This window comes from Dipteris shenzhenensis, chromosome 21, assembly GCF_047967505.1.
Source record: "Dipteris shenzhenensis isolate YYH24624 ecotype China chromosome 21, Dip_SZ_1.0, whole genome shotgun sequence".
Lineage (NCBI taxonomy): Eukaryota > Viridiplantae > Streptophyta > Polypodiopsida > Gleicheniales > Dipteridaceae > Dipteris > Dipteris shenzhenensis.
Genome location: NC_141616.1, coordinates 52,295,819 through 52,314,480, shown reverse-complemented (window position 1 = coordinate 52,314,480; position 18,662 = coordinate 52,295,819). Strand labels below are relative to the sequence as shown.

Sequence of the window (18,662 nt, the reverse complement as noted above, 5' to 3'; positions counted from 1 at the left end):
GAAATGTTCCTCAGACTCAATCTCCTATAGACTACATAATGTGCATGTACGTCTCTCCCTGGGTAACCCCTCTGCTCGACCACTCTCAATGCGGAGTCTATGTGAAGAGACCCGAAATTGCCCAATAGAGATCCTCGGCGAGTGGGGTAGATCAATCCGTGTGTATCCCGGTGGGTCAATAAACCCCTCATCTGAGATATGTAAACAGTGATCTCTGTAGAAGTTGAGCTTCACTGAGAGATCACTTTGTTCCAACCAGGTCCAGAATGTATGTAGTTGCAAGAGATCCTCACGTATGACCTGGTTGACCTCATGAAACCGTAGTGGGGAGAATAGTGCATCAATGTTGTACGGAAGGGAGGAAGTCTATCCATGTGGAGCCCCAATCGCCGAAACCACCTCACTGTGTGTGCATACCAACAACTCTGACCACCTGCATCTGATAGAGCCATAAAGAAGGACAATGCTAGCCACGGTAGTCTGCTGCATCCCAAGGTGCGATCTTCATATATGCTCTAACTTGGTATAGGTAGATGATGACCTGAAATGATGCGTCGAGCTGCAATGGAGATGAACCAAACTCAGCCTGGATAATCTAGTGAGGAGCTGATGGCTTACTGCGAATCATCCGTGATAACATGAGTACCCGAAGCCGCTCCACATGAACCCACTCTATATCTAATAGATCTGGCCCCCAACAAGGATTGTTGTACATCTCCGCTGGTCGGGCCAAGGAGTCAAAAGGTAGGCACTTGGTTCGGGGGTCCTGAAAGTGTGAGCGAAAACATTGCCTCTCTAGTCTGGCCAACAAGGCTTGCCCTTTGCTCAAGCGAGCCTACATCGCCTGTCTCATGGTGAAAATAGGTCCGAAGAAGATAACCCCTAAAAATGTGTATGACGAGACAATCTTGAGCAGTGACCCATCAAAGGTAAACTACTCCCAATGCATAGCAATCCAAGATATATTGAAGATCATAACCTTGGTTTTGACCTTCAAGTCATGTGACTCAAAGACTGTAGCGCATCTAAGTGCCTCTGGAGGCCCTCTGCTTAGGACGATAAGAGTGACACATCATCTGGATATAGCAAGATCTGAATCAGAGTGCTAGCGAGAGAGCAACCAGCCCCCCCTATTGTCTGCATAACTGTCTCAAGCTCGTCAATGTACAGGCTAAACAAGGTTGGTGATAGGACACCCTTGTTTGAATCCAATAGTACTCAAAATCTCGTCTATCCATCCAGACCCATCCGAACTCTGCCTGATACTCTCTCGTAAAGTGCCATGACAGCCCAAATAATCTCTTGATCATAACCCAAATCCTGCAGGCGCCCGATGAGACGTGCTCTCGGAACTGTATCAAAGGCTTTGCGGAAGTCCACAAAGCAACAATAAGCCCTATGTTTCCATGCCCTCACCTCCTCAATGATACACCCGAGTGTGAGAATGTGATCCATGGTCCCATGATCATGTCAGAATCTGACCCGTCCATATGCTATAGGCCCTTGCATCTCTATGAATCGACTAACCTCGGCATCAAGCACTGATCCATGAATCTTGGACATGACATGTCTGATCATGATGGTCCTGCAGTTCCCCGGGCTCATGGGATCCCCTACCTTCTTGATGGGCGAGATAGTGTTAATAGTCCATGTGCATGGGAAGCCAAGAAAGAAAGAAAGAAAGAAAAGAAATTCTATTAGAGTCTTCGAAAGACCGATGGGTCTATGAGACTAAAAGAAAACCTGATACAAATCACAGTAAGGGTGGAGCTACTAAACGAGCATCATCACCCGTGCTGAGTCCTAAGTCGGATCATACATAATCAAATACATCTGAGTGTGACAATGAAAAGAAAAAAGACTGGAGCGGGAGCGGAATCCTCCATATGTCATGTCGCCCTGGCTGCTGCATAGCTGGTCATGGGACGCTGGCGTCTATCAAGGGGTGCCGTGCATCTCGGTCTCTTAGAGGAGGCTCAACCTAAGACCAGAGCCACCGTGACTCCCGTGGGACGTGCCCCGGGTCTAAACAATGACGGGAGGTCCCCTAGAGTGATCTGTGTGTCCCCTCGATGCCTCGTGTATCATGCTACGATCATTAGGTAGAGGTCTCTGTCACGTCTGCGTCTAGAGACTAGACGATCAATATCACTCGATGGAAAGAACTATGTGATCTTGCTCTGAGAGGTGTCTGGTAGTGTGGCCAAGCCTCGTCGCCTGAGTAAGTACTCTCTGTGTCAGACCCCCTCGTGAATGAAGGCCGCTAGGCATCTCTGATCTGGGTAGGCGAGGAATATGGAAAGGAGCCCGAAGCCGTCTCTGAAGAGACAGTGGTAGCGACCTCGGATCTCATAGTACACTCGGCACCTGAAAATAAAATGCTCCTCCGACTCAACCTCCTGGCAGTCGCACAATGTGCATATGCGATGCTCCCTAGGAATCCCCTCTGCTCTGCCGCTCTCTATGCGGAGGCGATGTGACAATACCCGCAACTGTTCAATGGAGATCCGTAATGAGTGAGGCATGTGAAGCTCAGTGTACCCCGATGGCGTGATAAATCCCTCCTCCGAAATACGAAGACAGTGATCTCTGTAGAAGCTCAGCTTCACTGGAAGCTCCCTCGGCTCCAACCAGGTCCTAAAGGTGTGTAGCTGCAGGAGATCCTCTCGAATGACTTGGTTGGTGTGTGGCCCGATCGGGATGGTGGGTGGGAGTACCAGAGGGGCATCCAAACTATACTGAAAAGGAGGTATCCTATCGATGTGAAACCCTAGTCTCACAGACCATCTGTAAGTCCCTGCATACCAGCGTCACTCGTCTCCCTCTACTGCCAACCTCATGGAGGAATCGAGAGCCAACCATGGCAATCTCTATCTCCCTTATGTGCAGTCCCCATATGATCTAACCCAGTATAGATATGTGATGGTCTGAAAGGCTGCATCAAGCTGGAGTGGAGAAGCACCAAACTCGGCCTGAATGATATGATGTGGTACAGATGGTTTCCTCCGGATCATCCATGAGAGCATAAGGATCTGCAGGAGCTCCACCCGTGTCCACTCCATATCTGACATGTCAGGTCCCCAACAAGGGCTGCCAATACATATCGGCTGGTTGGACCAAGGAGTTGAAGAGAAGAGCCTTGGTCCGAGGATCCTAGAAGTGGGAGTGGAAGCATTGTCTCTCTAGCCGAGCTAGTGAGGCATATCCCCTGCTCAGTCTGGCCTGCATTGCTAGTCCCATCGTGAAGGTGGGCCGGAGAAGATGACCCCCAAGTAAGTGAATGAGGATACGATCTCAACTGGTGACCCACCGAAAGTGAACTGCTTCCAGTGCATGTTTGCTCGAGAGGTGTTAAAGATCACGGCCTTGGTCTTGCCAAGGTTGAACTCCAAATCATGGGATAAACAAAAAGCCTGCAGTGCATCCAGGTGTCGCTGGAGCCCCTCGGGTGTGGATGATAAGAGTGCCACGTCATTTGCATAAAGAAGAATCCTGATGATGATCCCGGCAAGTGAGCAACCGGTCCCTCCGAAAGCCCCCATGAAAGTTTCAAGCTCATCGATGTAGAGGCCAAACAAGGTTGGTGATAAGGGACAAACCTCTTTGACCCCTACAGTGCTCAAGATCTCATCTGTCCAACCTGCACCTGTCCGAATGCCTGAGACTCTCTCATAAAGTGCCATGACTGCCCAGATGATCTCTTGGTCAAATCCTAGTGCCTATAGGCATGTAATGAGTTGAGCTCAAGGTACTGTGTCAAAGGCTTTGCGAAAATCCACAAAGCAACAATATACCGTGATCTGGCCTCCTCTATGACACTCCTGAGTGTGAGTATGTGATCGATAGTCCCATGGTCTCGCCTAAAACCGGCCTGACCCTCTCCTCTGAGCCCTCTCATCTCTGCGAACAAGCTGACCGACGCATCCAATACTGCTGCATAGATCTTGGACATCACATGTCCAATCATGATAGTCCTGTTGTTACTCGGGTCCATGGGATCCCCTACCTTGTTAATGGGGGTGATGGTGTTGAGTGTCCAAGTGCAAGGGAAGCCAAGGCAAACAGCGTCATTGAATAGCTTTGCTAGGATCGGGGCTAACGTGTCGATCCCATATGCGATAAACTCAGTGCATAGCCCCTCGTGGTCCTTAGCTCGGCCATTGTGTAGTTTCAATGTCGCGTCCTTGACTCCCCCTCTGGTGAACAACGTGCAAGTGGTGGGGCGAGGTGTGTGTATGAGATCTAGAGTAGGCTGGTGTGGGACATCATAAAGATGGCATGCGTACGTGTGCCAAACTCTCGTGTCGGTGACGGGTGATGGAGACCTACGCTCAAGGAATCTCCGCCAAAATTCCTTAGAGTTGTTACTGTACAAGATGTTCAGCAGCTCCTCCTCATTTCGACGAAGAAATGCCTGCTTCTTCCGACATACGAGACATCGGTACTTGCGTACCGTGTCTGGTGTGTTCGAGAGGTGACACCTGGTGTCAAGTCGGAGTTGTCGGCGAAAAGCCTTGCACTCCGCATCGTACCAGTTATTGCAGGGTACAGAACCAAGAGGTGGTGGTCTAGAGGACCGTGTGGTGTGGGGAAAGACTTGAAGGGAGCCTCGTGGAGTGTGTGACTAATCAAGGCAGCAAGGTCCTCGATGAGTGGTATATGATCGATGTAGGTTAGGAGTCTATTTAGGCGTTCAGAGTAGGCAGGGGAGAGGCTGTGATCAAAGTGTATGTCGTGGTAGGTGCCATGCGTCATATGTGGTGTGTGTCATGTGGCTAAGCATGAGGTGGCGATAGTTATGTGTGATCAGCTCCTGGAGGGAGTGGTGCTACGGTGAAGTCGGTGATACGTGAGGTGAAGGTAGGGGATCCCATCTACTACACTAGTGCCCCTCCCCGTGTGGGAAACAAGTAAAACCCCCTGAGAAGGGCCATAGATCAAGCCTGTTGTAGATGATGAGATCATGCATCCTGCCTAGGTCAAGGAGCGCGTGTCCATGCGGTGTAACTAGCCCGTGTCGGTCCGATGAGATCCTAGTCATACCTGCTCCATCTAGGTCCATGTCTGGTAGCATGATAGAGTCATCTCGGAAGTCCAGGAGTGGTGCTTGGCGCGTGCTCAACCTGGCGTTGAAGTCCCCAACAAGAAGAACTTCCCCACGAGCTGAAAGGTCTAGGATATCCAGATGTAAGGGTGCATATGGCGATGTCTCACCCTCCTCTAGCGCAACTCTAGCGAAGTGGGATGTGTCTGGCGGGAAGTAGCATATTGCTATGAAAAGGTCAAGAGTGGCCGTGTGTCGGATCTGGATCCACATGAACCGGGAGTGTGCGTCCTTCCTCTCAACGGAGATGGCTCCAGTGAGGGAAGACCTGTACAATACTGCAACCCCGCCTAATCCTCGAACTCCTCCTGTATCCCTCCTCTCATCCCTGAAGGCTGACTCCCATGTGTAGCCACTAACCATCGGTAGTGGACGCTCTGGGCTCTCGTGTGTCTCAATGTAAAAGACTATGTCTCATCCTGTGTAAGATTCCAAGAAGTTCCCTCGGTCTGACCATAAGGTACCATTACAGTTCCAAATGGTGCACGCTAGGGTCTCGAAAACATGAGTCTCATAGCCCCCATCCCCCTAGGGGGCACGGGTGGGAGCCCAACAAGTACCGGTCAACAACCTACCGTCTCGGACCACGGCCCATTTCCTCTCCTTGCGGGCAACATCCCGCTGCTAGAGAAGAACTCAGCACTCCTCAATCTGTAGTGGTGTCAAATCCTCATCCATGGACAGGGTGGGATGCTCTCGTAGAGCGGCTCGACGTCGGAGTGTCGCTAATCAAGCATGTGAATCTCTGAAGCAGATGACTAGGGGCTGTTCTCGGTTGGGGTCTCTCCCAACATGCCATGCCCCCTCTACACCGTGGTCGAGGACCCCCATGGTGGTCACAAAGGTGATCGCCGCCTCCATGGGCATCGTCGTGGTGCTGGTGCTGTCTCGTGTGATCCCTCGTATCCGGATGTTGAGGGCCTTTGAAGCCCTCTGCTGCTGCTCCTGTATGGCGGCTGAAACGGTTGCCTTTGCGGGCTCCCGTTTCGCCACGTCCACCCATCTAGTCGTCTCTACTATAGCTGACTGAATCGTGGCTATCTGTGCCTCCATCTCTGTGACTGGGGTCCCTCCAGGCACTGCTCTCAGGGTCCCGAGATCCTCTCGGAGCTGTGTGATGTCGTGTCTGAACCCCTGGATAAGGGTGCCCTACTCGTGTATAATGCGGGCCTGCTCCTGGGTGTATCCGGCCTGCTCCTGAGTGTAATGTGCCTGACGGGCCCGGGTGCTGTGTATCTCAGCCAATAGGGAGTCCCAAGTATCTAGTGGGGGCCTAAGATATCTTGGTCTGGGTGGGAACTGGATCTCGAGAGGGGTTGGAATGAAGGTGGGCTGCTAAGGTTGTACTGAGGGTGGGGACAACGTGATCTGGGCGGGGTAGTGGTGTGTAGGAGTAGCGAGGCTGGACGAGGCGATGAAGGGTGGCTGACTGAGAGGTACTGGGGATACGAAGGAGAATGACTGTGGAGCCGTGGTTATGGGGCTACTGGGGAGGAGGCCTGTGATGATGATGCAGGAGAGGGGGAGGGGAGAGGTGGCGTAGATGATGAGGCGGATGCGGATGATGGCGAGAAAGTGGTGGTGGTAATCCTAGAGGTCGAGGCTGTGGTGAGCGGCATGGGCTTCGGGTGGGCCCCTTTCTTCTGGGTCGCGGTGCTGTCCACTGTCAAACTGCTCCGGTTGCTGTGTTTGTTGAAGTCCTCCAGGTTGAGTTGCTTTTGTGTTTTTCCCTTGTCACCGTTCCCCTTCCCCATCTCCTCGTGTATGTATACTTGGACCGAACCTCCCGCCTAAGTGAGTCCCCTGTCCTCATCCCCCTTTGTCCTTCATTATGGGGGAGAGAAGGCAGCGGGTGGAGGGGCTGCAGGCGGGCAGGCAGCAGGCGAAGGAGCTGCCAGCCGCCCGGGGGGGGAGGGGGGGGGGGGGCAGGAGGGCGGAGCTGTAGCAAAAGCGGAGGATCGCAAGAGGCAGCAGGCGAGGGAGGCAGCAGGCGACAGGAGAGGCGACTGTAGGGAGGCTAGGAGGGTAGGCAGGGAGCTGTAAGGGGCAAGGCTAGGCGGGTAGGGAGGGAGGCTAGGCCAGTAGGGAGGGAGTGAGGCTAGGCGGGTGAGGGCGGAGCAGCGAGTAGGGAGGGAGCGAGGCTAGGCGGGTGAGGGCGGAGCAGTGAGTGGGTGAGGGCGGGGCGGGTGAGGGGGAGAGAGAGAGAGAGAGAGAGAGAGAGCCCGACGAAGGGGGCTGCAAGGCGAGGCTGTTGTGGGCGGAGCTGCAACGGGCGGGGAGCTGCAGCCAAGTGGAGGGGCTGCAGGTCGAGCGGGAGCAGCAGAGCGTGGAGAGTTGGAGGCTAGTGGAGCAGTTTGGGCCGGAGAGCAGCGCCGGGCGGAGCAGCGAGCAGGGAGGGCGAAGCAGCGAGCAGAGAACATTGGAGAGAGAGGAGCTTCATTGAAAATCTTTGCTACGATCGGGGCTAGGATATTAATCCCATATGCAATGCATAGACCCTCATGATCTTTTGCTCTGATGTGCTGGTAGAGGCTCTATGTTTAACAAGGGCCGTAATAACCCCTATCGGTCAAGCCTCGATGCTGAACATAGCAACGATGTCCCAAAGCATGATATGTGTCTCCGCCCTTTGTCAAGTGTGTCATGTCGCTGGATCTGGATCTCTACCTCACCGACTACGCGTGATGTGATGATCTTTGCAATGTGGCTAGAAGAACTCTATAATCATACTCTAAGATGAGTCTGTTTATGTGTCCACCAGTCCCTGTCTCTGTAATCTGAGTAAGCGTTGTGCCTAACTACCTCATAGATGAAGGCAGCCACGCACCTCTGATCTAGATAGGAGAGGAAATGGGAAAGGAGTCCGAAGCTCTCTCTGAAGGGGAAATGGTAGCGGCTGTGGATCTCGTAGTACACAGGGCATCTATGTTGGAGATAAGTGCACACTAAGTGTACTATTTCCCTAGTCTACATTTGTCTAAATCTAGTCTAGTCTTTGTGTCTTGAGTGTGTGCCATGTGGCACCTCTACAATTATCCCATAAGCACTCTTGCTTTATGTCTTGTACTTTGGCCCATATATTTATGGGTCAAAGTACTATCTATCTAGCTTGTGTCTTGTCTATCTAGCTTGTGTCTTGTCTACACTCTTCTCAAGGTACTTCTTTGTCTTTCAATCTTGTTCTTATTTTACTTCTAGTTTTCTAGTTTCTAGTTCTTGCTTTTATATTCCTACATGGTATCAGAGCCATGTAGATCCCTCTTCTCTCCCCTCAGTCTGCTGTAGCCATACCCGCCATCTCTCTGCCAGATCTGCGCCACCACATCACGCCACCACTTCTCTCTGCTAGATCTGCACGCCATTGCGCTGCCAGATCTACTGCGCACTTCCGCTCTCTGCCAGATCTGCGCGCCAGATCTGCTCTTGTCCCTGCTGTAGCTCCCGCTCCTGCTGTCGCTCCTGCACCTGCAGCAACGAACGAACAATTCAAAGTGCAGCCAAGACTGTCCGTACAGTCCGTACGACTGTACGAAATCCATACCTGCACGTTTGTATCTGCAACAGGCCGCACCTCTCCAGCTGCTGTTCGTGATCTACGCCATCTTCACGGAAATCTGCGCCATCTGTTCGTGACTGCACGGAGATCGCCTGAGAGCTGCCCACGTCTTCCCTACGGCATTGCTTTGGAGCTCGCACTGCCTGCACCTCCTGGACCGCGCCTCTGCCTCTGCCTGGGATTAAGGTACTGTGCATTGCCTCTTTCAGTCTGCTGAGCAGTCTTTCTTTTTTTTTGCTGGTTCCTCCTGCTTTGATGGGCCGTCACATGCTATGGCCTTGACAAAGTGGTGAGAGAACCGGCTTCTTGGATCTCTCCTTTCATTTATTTCTGCAATATTGTAAGGGAATAGACACTGCCCTTGCATCTTAGCAAGAGGTAAGACCTTCCCACATGGCATCTTCTACTCATTCTCTCATGTCTATTGACAAATTTAATGGGTCCAACTTTCATACTTGGCAATTCAGAATTAAGTGCCATCTTATGAAAGAAGGTCTTTGGGACATTGTTCACCTTGCTGCTCCCGAAGATCCCGACATTGAGCAAGTTGTCACTGCCAAGAACGACAAAGCCTATGCTATCATCTTGCTCGGTCTTGGAGATGATTACATTCATCACATCTCCGACATACAATCTGCTCCTCAAGTTCTAAGGTAAGAAAGCCTTGCACCCATTGTGGCAAAACTAATCATATGGAGAAGGACTGTTTCAAGGCTCATCCATGCACCATTTGTGGCCGTGATAATCACCGGGAGAGGGACTGCTACTCCAAACCCTCTACATCTACCTCAGCCCATGTTGCTGCAACATCTCCATCAGCAGATCCTGCTATTCCTTCCTCATATGATGAGAAGTGGGCTTTCTGATTACTTCTATTTCTTGTCTACCACTTTGACCACCGATGATGTAGGTCAAGGGGTTCTAGTGTCTTGGTCTTTCTATTTGTCTACAGTCAGTCTTCTGTCTATCTAGTCTTGTCTGTCTGTCTATTTGTCTATCAATCTAACTGTGTTTTGTTTTAGATCCATCTTGTCCATACCCTTGTGGACCCATATGAGGATATCACTTGAGGAGGGGTGTCTCAGGATCTTTGTCTGTCATGTCTTCTATCCTGTCTCTCAGTCTATCAGTCTTTATGTCTGTCTTCTAGTCTTGTCTTTCTGTCTTACTCCTAGTGTCCACTTAAGGAGGGTGTTGGAAATAAGTGCGCACTAAGTGTACTATTTCCCTAGTCTACATTTGTCTAAATCTAGTCTAGTCTTTGTGTCTTGAGTGTGTGCCATGTGGCACCTCTACAATTATCCCAAAGTGTACTATTTCCCTAGTCTACATTTGTCTAAATCTAGTCTAGTCTTTGTGTCTTGAGTGTGTGCCATGTGGCACCTCTACAATTATCCCATAAGCACTCTTGCTTTATGTCTTGTACTTTGGCCCATATATTCATGGGTCACATCATTGCAATCTATCTATCTAGCTTGTGTCTTGTCTACACTCTTCTCAAGGTACTTCTTTGTCTTTCAATCTTGTTCTTATTTTACTTCTAGTTTTCTAGTTTCTAGTTCTTGCTTTTATATTCCTACAATCTAAAGATGAAGTGCTCCTCTGACTCAAACTCTAATGGATCACACAAGGCATATGCGCCTCTCCCTAGGTACTCCCTCAGCTCGCCCACTCTCAATGCGGAGTCAATGTGATGATACCTGAAACACACACACACACACACACACACAGAAAGAGAGGTATGCAGCAAAGAATGCCAGATGGAGGGCCTAACGGAATCAAAAGACTAGGGATCACCTTGTGATAGAGCCTATGGTTGTACTAGATCAAAAGCAAAGAATGGAGAAACTGGCAAGGGGCTTGGCCTCTTCAAACAAAGCATTTTTTAATCACTCATGTAAACGGTCAAGCTGAGGTAACATGATCTCGAAGGGGTCACTCGACATTTTCCTTTAGAGGACCGACTTTTGCGTTATATTTTATTGTGCTTCAAGTCAATGGTTAAAGGAATCGATGTCAAGGTCTTTGGTGAGGGTGAATTGGCACTGACTAGATGGTTCCAAAGGTTAGGGGTCTCGGTGCACCAAAAGGTGTAATTCCCAAGGGGCAAACGGAATTAAATGGTTCTCCAAGAGAGGTGTACGTGTGGACATAGCTCTACAGCCAGAGAAGTCAGCCCCTCCCCTAGCCCCCAATGCTGCCACCTTCCCACTAATCCCCATATCTCTTCCTCTCCACCCCAAACGCACAGCCTACTCGTCCCCCAACCCTCTGGCCCCCTCCCCTATGAACCGGCCCACCCTCCTATTATCACCTTCATTACCCACCCTCTCCACCCCCCCCCCCCCCCTCAGCCAGGTCTAATGCAGCCTCATTCATAGCCTTCCCCCTTGCAACCTTCTCCTAGGACTCACCTAAGCCCTTTTGGTGCACCCTGGTCCACCCCTAACTCCCTCTCCAACTTGGACTCTTCAGAAACCCAATCCCCCACCTCGAAAACCTCTCTCAACAAAGTTCCTAAAACCGGCAAAAGGCAGCAGCATTTGGATTGTTAGGAGTGCAGCCAGCCTGCTTTGGGGATTTTATTTTGTAGCCTCTAGAATGGAATAGTGATGTTGTTTGATTTACAAATGATGGTTGGGCCAGTCAAGTAAAGGCCTATTCATTGAGTACGAGAACACGCCTGCTTTCCGGGCCTCTTTTCATGACTCGGATGCCTCCTAGTGGTGATTCGACCAGAGGCAGATGTGTGGCTTCGTGGAGTTACTCAATGGCTACTAAATCAATTTTCTAATCAATTGTAGTATCCGCTTCAATCTTGATGACCTATGCCTATCAGATGGGTTTGGGGCCGATGATGCCACTTTACATGCCACTACAATAATATCAGCTACTCACCCTTTTCTAATGCATGAAAGATTGTTACTTAGGCCTCGACGCAATGCTCGCCCCCCCCCGGGCAGCTTTCTTCCCCATGAGTTGAACCATGGTGAGATGCAACATGCACAAATTTCATGATTTTGTGAGGCAGAGTCACAATGCCGATTTGATGGACAATTCTTATGATCTAGGAGAACATGTTTTCTAAGAAAATATTAGGCGCCCTCTCCCAGAAAGAGACCCAAATTTTTGGTTTTCGACAGTGGCACAGAGCAGCAAAGTATGTATTTCAATCAATCCGACCCTCACACAAGATGTGGTTGATTCGGGCACTCATCGGTGTATAAAATGTCTGGACAGACTTGAGAGTCGGAGTGTACACTTCCACTTGTAGCCAAGAGAGAACCCTTCTAGCATTCTTACCAACTGATTGCTCAATGTCGACTCTTGTGTTATTTAGACAACTTGCTGAGAACAAACTAGGTAGGATCTCCTACTAAGATCCCTCCAATAGAGAGAGGCCCCAGGAGAGAGACCCTTGGAGAGAGTCAAAGCTCACTAGGGAAGCCTTATATACTCCATGGATAAGAGGGCCTAAAAACAGGAGGCTAGGGATATCTTAGAGGCCTACTAGATGGAACGATTCTCGAAGGCTAGAGTCCCCCTTTGTGTCTATTTTTGGCCTGATACTAAAGATTGTGTGAGGATGGGACCTAGTATGAAATGCCTTCACCTATCTTCTTCAATAAAGGCGTTGGTGGAGCCCTCCTTAGAGATCCTTGGGGACAATCGGGTGCTTGCTTCATTACAATGCCAGAGGATTACACTAGTTGGAAGGTTAGGAATTTGTTGGATCATTGATCCAAAACCTTGCAAATAAGTAGCACACCATAGAGAATGGCTCTGGAAGAGCTGTTACCTCAAAGAGATAAAGTGGAAGCTATAGTCTGCCGAAGCAAGGCAATCTGCAAGGATAATGTGGGTGCCCTTCATCTTGCACATCATCCACATTGGCAGATGTATCCAGCTAGCCACCCCCCCTTGGACCACCCACGGAAAACCCCATGAGATGCGCTCAATAGGCTCTAATCTCGCCTATGGAACTTTTAGGCATGAAAGATTGCTTTTTCTTGCTAGTAACATACGGTAGTCCTCCCATTGGGCCCTAACTAGAGCAAATGAGGAGAGATGGTTATGTGTTACCATTGCTTAGCTAGAGATCAAGAGACAATTTCTTAGTATTGTTGAAGTGTGTGTGTGCGTGTGTGTGTGAAACCATAGAGTCTTTGGTGATCCTCAGTTATCCTTTTTCTTGTTTTTCCGCAAATCTTTGCAGCAATCTCTCTTTGATTGTCTGCAAACTCACTACATAGATTCTGATGTATATTTTTCCTACACTGAAATTTTTTGTTGATATATTGTCCAACTTTCCCTTTTTGGGAAGCTCTCTTGTAATATAAAGCAACAAATTTTTCACTAAAAAGTGTGTTCTTGCCACCGTACAACTAGTGGTGCCATTTCTCGAAAGCACATAGGATAGCCAACATTTCCTGATCATAAACATGATTGTTCAATTCCTTGGCCTCAAATTTCCTGCTCCTCGAAAGCTATAACTCCATGTCCTTGTCTTAGAACAGCCCCTAGGCCTTTGCCACTTGCATCTATCTCTACAATGAAGGGCCGTGAGAAATCCGGGCATACAAGTACAGGTGCGTTACTCAAGGCATCTTTGAGGTCCTCAAAACTGAGTTGTGCTTCTTCTAACCACTTGAAGGCATCCTTTTTAAACAAATCAGTGAGAGGGTCTGCCCTCTTGGCAATATGTTCATTAAATCTCATGTAAAAAGAAGCAAGACCCAAAAAGCCTCCAAGTTGGGTGGCTGGATCCACCCGAATTCACCATCCTTGCTCACAATATGACCAAGATACTATACCTCTTCTGCCATGGAAGTGTATATGCTGGCTTTAACATAAAGCTGATGCAACCTCAAAATTTCCAGCACCTGCTTCACATGTTTGATGTGTTCCTGCTTATCCTTGCTGTAAATGAGGATGTCATCAAAAAATACCAGCACACATTTATAAAGAAGAGGCTCAAAATTTCCAGCACCGGCTTCACATGTTGCATGTGTTCCTGCTTATCCTTGCTCTAAATGAGGATGTCATCAAAAAATACCAGCACATATTTATAAAGAAGAGGCTGCAAAATCGTGTTCATGAGTGCCTAGAATGTAGCTCGTAAATTGATCAATCCAATAGGCATCACTTTGAACTCAGATAAACCCCTCTATGCGAAAGGTTGTCTTGTGCCCACCTCCTTCTTTCATTCTGATTTGATGGTAGCCTGACCTCAAATCAATCTTAGTGAAAAATTGACCACCCTAGAGTTCATCCAACAGTCATCTATCTTGGGGATCGAAAACTTGTTCTTGATAGTGGCCTTATTCAAGTCTCTGTAGTCAATGCACATGCGGTATGAACCGTCTTTCTTCTTTACTAGTAGTACTGAGGATGCAAAAGGAGAAGAGCTATGAGAGAGAAAATTCTTCTCAAGCAATTCTCGCACTTGCGTTGCCAATTCTTCTCATTTTACCAGTACAGGGCCTTATTAATTGGCTTACTGCCAACCTCCAGGACTATGGCATTATCAACATCTCTCCTTGGGGCAATTGTGAAGGCATATCAACAAACACATCGGCAAAGTCTGAGAGCAATTTCAGCATATCACCCTCCTGAACACGGGGAATTCTACCCTCTTGAGATACACAGTCAACACATAGATGGCACACTCCCTCGTGAGCTATCTGGCGAGTTGCCTTGCTGAAATGACCTGCATTTAGGGGTTGTAATACCATGCAATGTTACAAAGCTACCCGTGTGGACAAAGCAAGTGACAAAGCATTTAAGTCCATGGTGATTTTGCCCAAAGATTTCACCCGATCACAGCCCAAGACAGTATCTATTGGGCCCAAATCCAATGCCAAGAGATCACCTGCAAATTCATAATCATCAGAGAGCTTGATTCTTGCATCCTGGCAAAAATATCTGCTGATCATATGCTGTCCATTTGCCACCTCTACTCTCAGCCCATGATTTATTTCAGTAGCAATGAGTCCCACCTTCTGTAAGGTTTTGCAATTAATAAAACTGTGAGTGCTACCGCTGTCACCAACACGTGAATAGTCCTGCCATTAATCATCCCTTTCAATCTAATAGTTTCAGCATTTTTGGCACCCATCAAAGCATGAAGGGAGACAGCATAGAGTGTTGGCTGGGCATCCCAATGAATTTCCTCTTCGTCCACAGGAGCATTACCAACTAGCATCCTCACATGCTTGAAAAGGCATAGCAACCTTATGCTCCACAAGAAAAGATGTAGGCCTACAGCCTCGCATGCCATGAGTGGGCTGAATGTCAATTTATTGCATACCATGAATATCATGATCACTAGCACCACCCGGATCGAAAGGGTTCGTGGCTCCAATGTCAAGAGTCTCATCCGCATCATGTGTTCTTGCCGTCTCATCATGAGAGGCATCCGAGGAATCTGTGGATCAACCAAATCCTCATCATGAGAGAGTTCAATGATCATGCTAAGCTTGGTGAATATAGGAATACTATGGATATAGGCATGAATACTCAGAGAAAACATGAATACACACATATGCTATGGATATAGGCATGCATACTCAACAATACTACAGATATAGGCATGAATACTCAGAGAAAACATGGAAAACACATATGCGGAAAGAGAGACTGCAGCCGAATGTCTGATTGGTTGTATGCCAGCAATGAGTTATCCGCAAATCTATGGACAAGAGTAGATCCTGTGCGCATTGTGGTTCCCAAACAGCGTATCCATACTGGGAGTTAGTTACAACTACTCGCACCCTGACGTATCCCCGCAAGGATCCATAAACAAAGGGTTGTTTATGCCTTACCAAGAATATTGTGTTTTAGGTTTTCGTGCACCATAGGGTTCTCCTAAACAATATGGAATACGGTGTTATGGGTTATCAGAAATGGTCTTGTAGGTTCTCTTGAAAGGATTTTCAACCTTCAAAAGAAGTATTCTAAACCATACAGCTTCACATGCAACATGTACTAATCCTTTATAGTCAGCTTCTGTGGATGATGAAGCCAATGGTGGCTAATTCTTACTCTGCCAAGACAAGTTTCATACAAGGCTCCATCATTCCATGTACCCAGTTAGAAGACAAAAGGGTTTGCTTTGGATGTACTTTGTTTTGATGGTTTTCCCATATCACGCTTGACCAAGTCTCAAGATGTTGGTGTATTTCCCTAGACCTGTGAGCTGCTCATGCATCCATGCTTACGCGTGAGCCTTTAATCATGTTGAACTTCAAGCCATGAGAGTGCTTAGGTTGGCCTATGAAGCATGGTCAAACTTTAGCCTCTAATATTGAATAGGATGCACAATCAAGATGTTGCCATCATGTTTGTCTTCCAGATCCAATCACCCTAGTCCGAAAGGGGGTTCGCTGGATATTGGAGTCCTAGTGTGAGTGTGCTAGAGTGTCCTACAATCGTGTGGGTGTGGAGTGTCCCTAGGCCACTTGTCGAAGGGGACCTAGTCCTAGATTTAATTCCTTGTGTGTGACTTCATTAGTGAGGTCAGGATGTACTTTTTTTTTGATGTACTTTGTTTTGATGGTTTTCCCATATCACGCTTGCTTTGGATGTACAAAAGGGTTTGCTCTGGATGTACTTTGTTTTGATGGTTTTCCCATATCACGCTTGACCAAGTCTCAAGATGTTGGTGTATTTGAGCTGCTCATGCATCCATGCTTACGCGTGAGCCTTTAATCGTGTTGACCTTCAAGCCATGAGAGTGCTTAGGTTGGCCTATGAAGCATGGTCAAACTTTAGCCTCTAATATTGAATAGGATGCACAATCAAGATGTTGCCATCATGTTTGTCTTCCAGATCCAATCACCCTAGTCGGAAGGGGGTTCGGAAGGGGGTTTGTTGGATAATGGAGTCCTAGTGTGAGTGTGCTAGAGTGTCCTACAATCGTGTGGGTGTGGAGTGTCCCTAGGCCACTTGTCGAAGGGGACCTAGTCCTAGATTTAATTCCTTGTGTGTGTGACTTCATTAGTGAAATTAGGATGTACTTTATTTTGGATGTACTTTGTTTTGATGGTTTTCCCATATCACGCTCGCTTTGGATGTACAAGAGGGTTTGCTTTGGATGTACTTTGTTTTGATGGTTTTCCCATATCACGCTTGACCAAGTCTCAAGATGTTGGTGTATTTGAGCTGCTCATGCATCCATGCTTACGCGTGAGCCTTTAATCATGTTGAACTTCAAGCCATGAGAGTGCTTAGGTTGGCCTATGAAGCATGCTCAAAATTTAGCCTCTAATATTGAATAGGATGCACAATCAAGATGTTGCCATCATGTTTGTCTTCCAGATCCAATCACCCTAGTCCGAAAGGGGGTTCGTTGGATATTGGAGTCCTAGTGTGAGTGTGCTAGAGTGTCCTACAATTGTGTGGGTGTGGAGTGTCCCTAGGCCACTTGTCGAAGGGGACCTAGTCCTAGATTTAATTCCTTGTGTGTGTGACTTCATTAGTGAGGTCAGGAGATATTCCTCCACGACCTCACCTATGATGTCAGGTGTGAGGCTTGCCCAGCCTATAAATGAGACACATTGTACTTGGTTCTAAAACCAAAGTTTCGTAAGTCCACCTATCAGGTTCTATTCTATGATTGTAAGACCTTTTGAGAGGTATTGTGGAACTTTCAAGCATTTCAATGATATCTTGGTGGTTGCAAAAAACACAATTTCCTATGTCTTCTACTTATGTTTGCGCTCTGTGTGTGTGTGTGTGTGTGTGTGTGTGTGTGTGTATTCTTGCCAGTGCCAAAGTTAGAGCTTGATTATCGTCTTAGAGATTGGGCTCTACATCGTGAAGTTCACGCACTCATCCACTATTATGGCTGATATGTCATTGGCCAGTTTATATAAGGTTTTGTTACCTCCACCTTGGATTTTGAATTGGGCCAATCAGATCTGGTCCAAGAATATTAATGCTAAGTGGTAGCGCAAGAGATTGCAGCAGCTTTGGAGCTGCAAACTTCTTCTTTGGCAACAAGTCATTTTATGATGGGTGATACTTGAAGTTCTCCCGTGTGGACAACTCCTCGCACGAAGACATATTGCTCTTACTATTTGTCATAGATGCAGGGCTCTACAGGAGTGCATCCATGCTGCTCTGAAAGGGGAAAAGCTGGTCCCTCTGAATACCGTGACTGGCAAGCCCTATGGATATGCGTGCATACCCTACTGTATCAACCCAGCTCTCTGTTGGCCATCTGGATGACCCAAGTGCCCACCATCGATAGGTAGGATGGGAGTGTGGCCCAACAGGCTACAGCATTTGACAAGTGCAGTATTTCTAATTACAGCAATCTGGGTGTCCCTTTGTTCATCACATATTCTAAATAGGCATAACCATATGTTTCTTTCTCAATTGGTGTAGATGCCGGTCTATCGCTAGATTGTCATGTGATTACAATTCTAGGTTTGCTAATTCAATAAGTCAAGGAAATCCTTAAGTTAAGTATATTTGGTGTGTAGGGACGAAGAGCGCTTGTCTCTGCATCTTGAAATCTATGGCTCTTGGGGCAAACCCTCATCTTTAGAGCAATGGGACTTTGGACAGTGAACTTGGCTCAGTCATTGAGCTTCAATAGAACCTCTCAACATGATGCAGTATTACATATGGGAATTTTCGCCGCCTGTCACTTATGCACTCACACAAATGAAGTCTCCAAATAGGGTCAGTATATGCTGAGCCTGTGTCATATGTCACTGCACATTTGTTCCAAACTTTAAGCTGTCATGGCAGCAGTATTACATCAATAAGATTTTCCTGGTTATAGTCTTGCCCACAGTTGGCATTACAATAAAAATCTATTTTACACGATACCTGCTAATTTGAACTACAACAAGAGAGTACAAGCCAGTACTGGGAGAGTATTGCCGCTGTTTCACCACCCCTGGATCGATAACATACCTGCACAAAACATCTTATCTTTCACATTCAAGAGTGCCACGTTTGTGAGACATTAGATCTAGACATTGGAGAACT

General features: G+C 47.8%; 1 protein-coding gene across 1 annotated transcript in view; it reads right to left on the bottom strand.

The window, feature by feature from the left end:
* Positions 1-18,662, bottom strand: part of LOC147889048 (RNA helicase family protein) — a 154,621-nt gene that overhangs the window by 93,429 nt on the left and 42,530 nt on the right. The window contains exon 9 of the mRNA XM_087392839.1: positions 18,501-18,587. Within this exon, the coding sequence (XP_087248965.1) occupies positions 18,501-18,587 (87 nt within the window). The remainder of the gene's footprint in view (positions 1-18,500; positions 18,588-18,662) is intronic.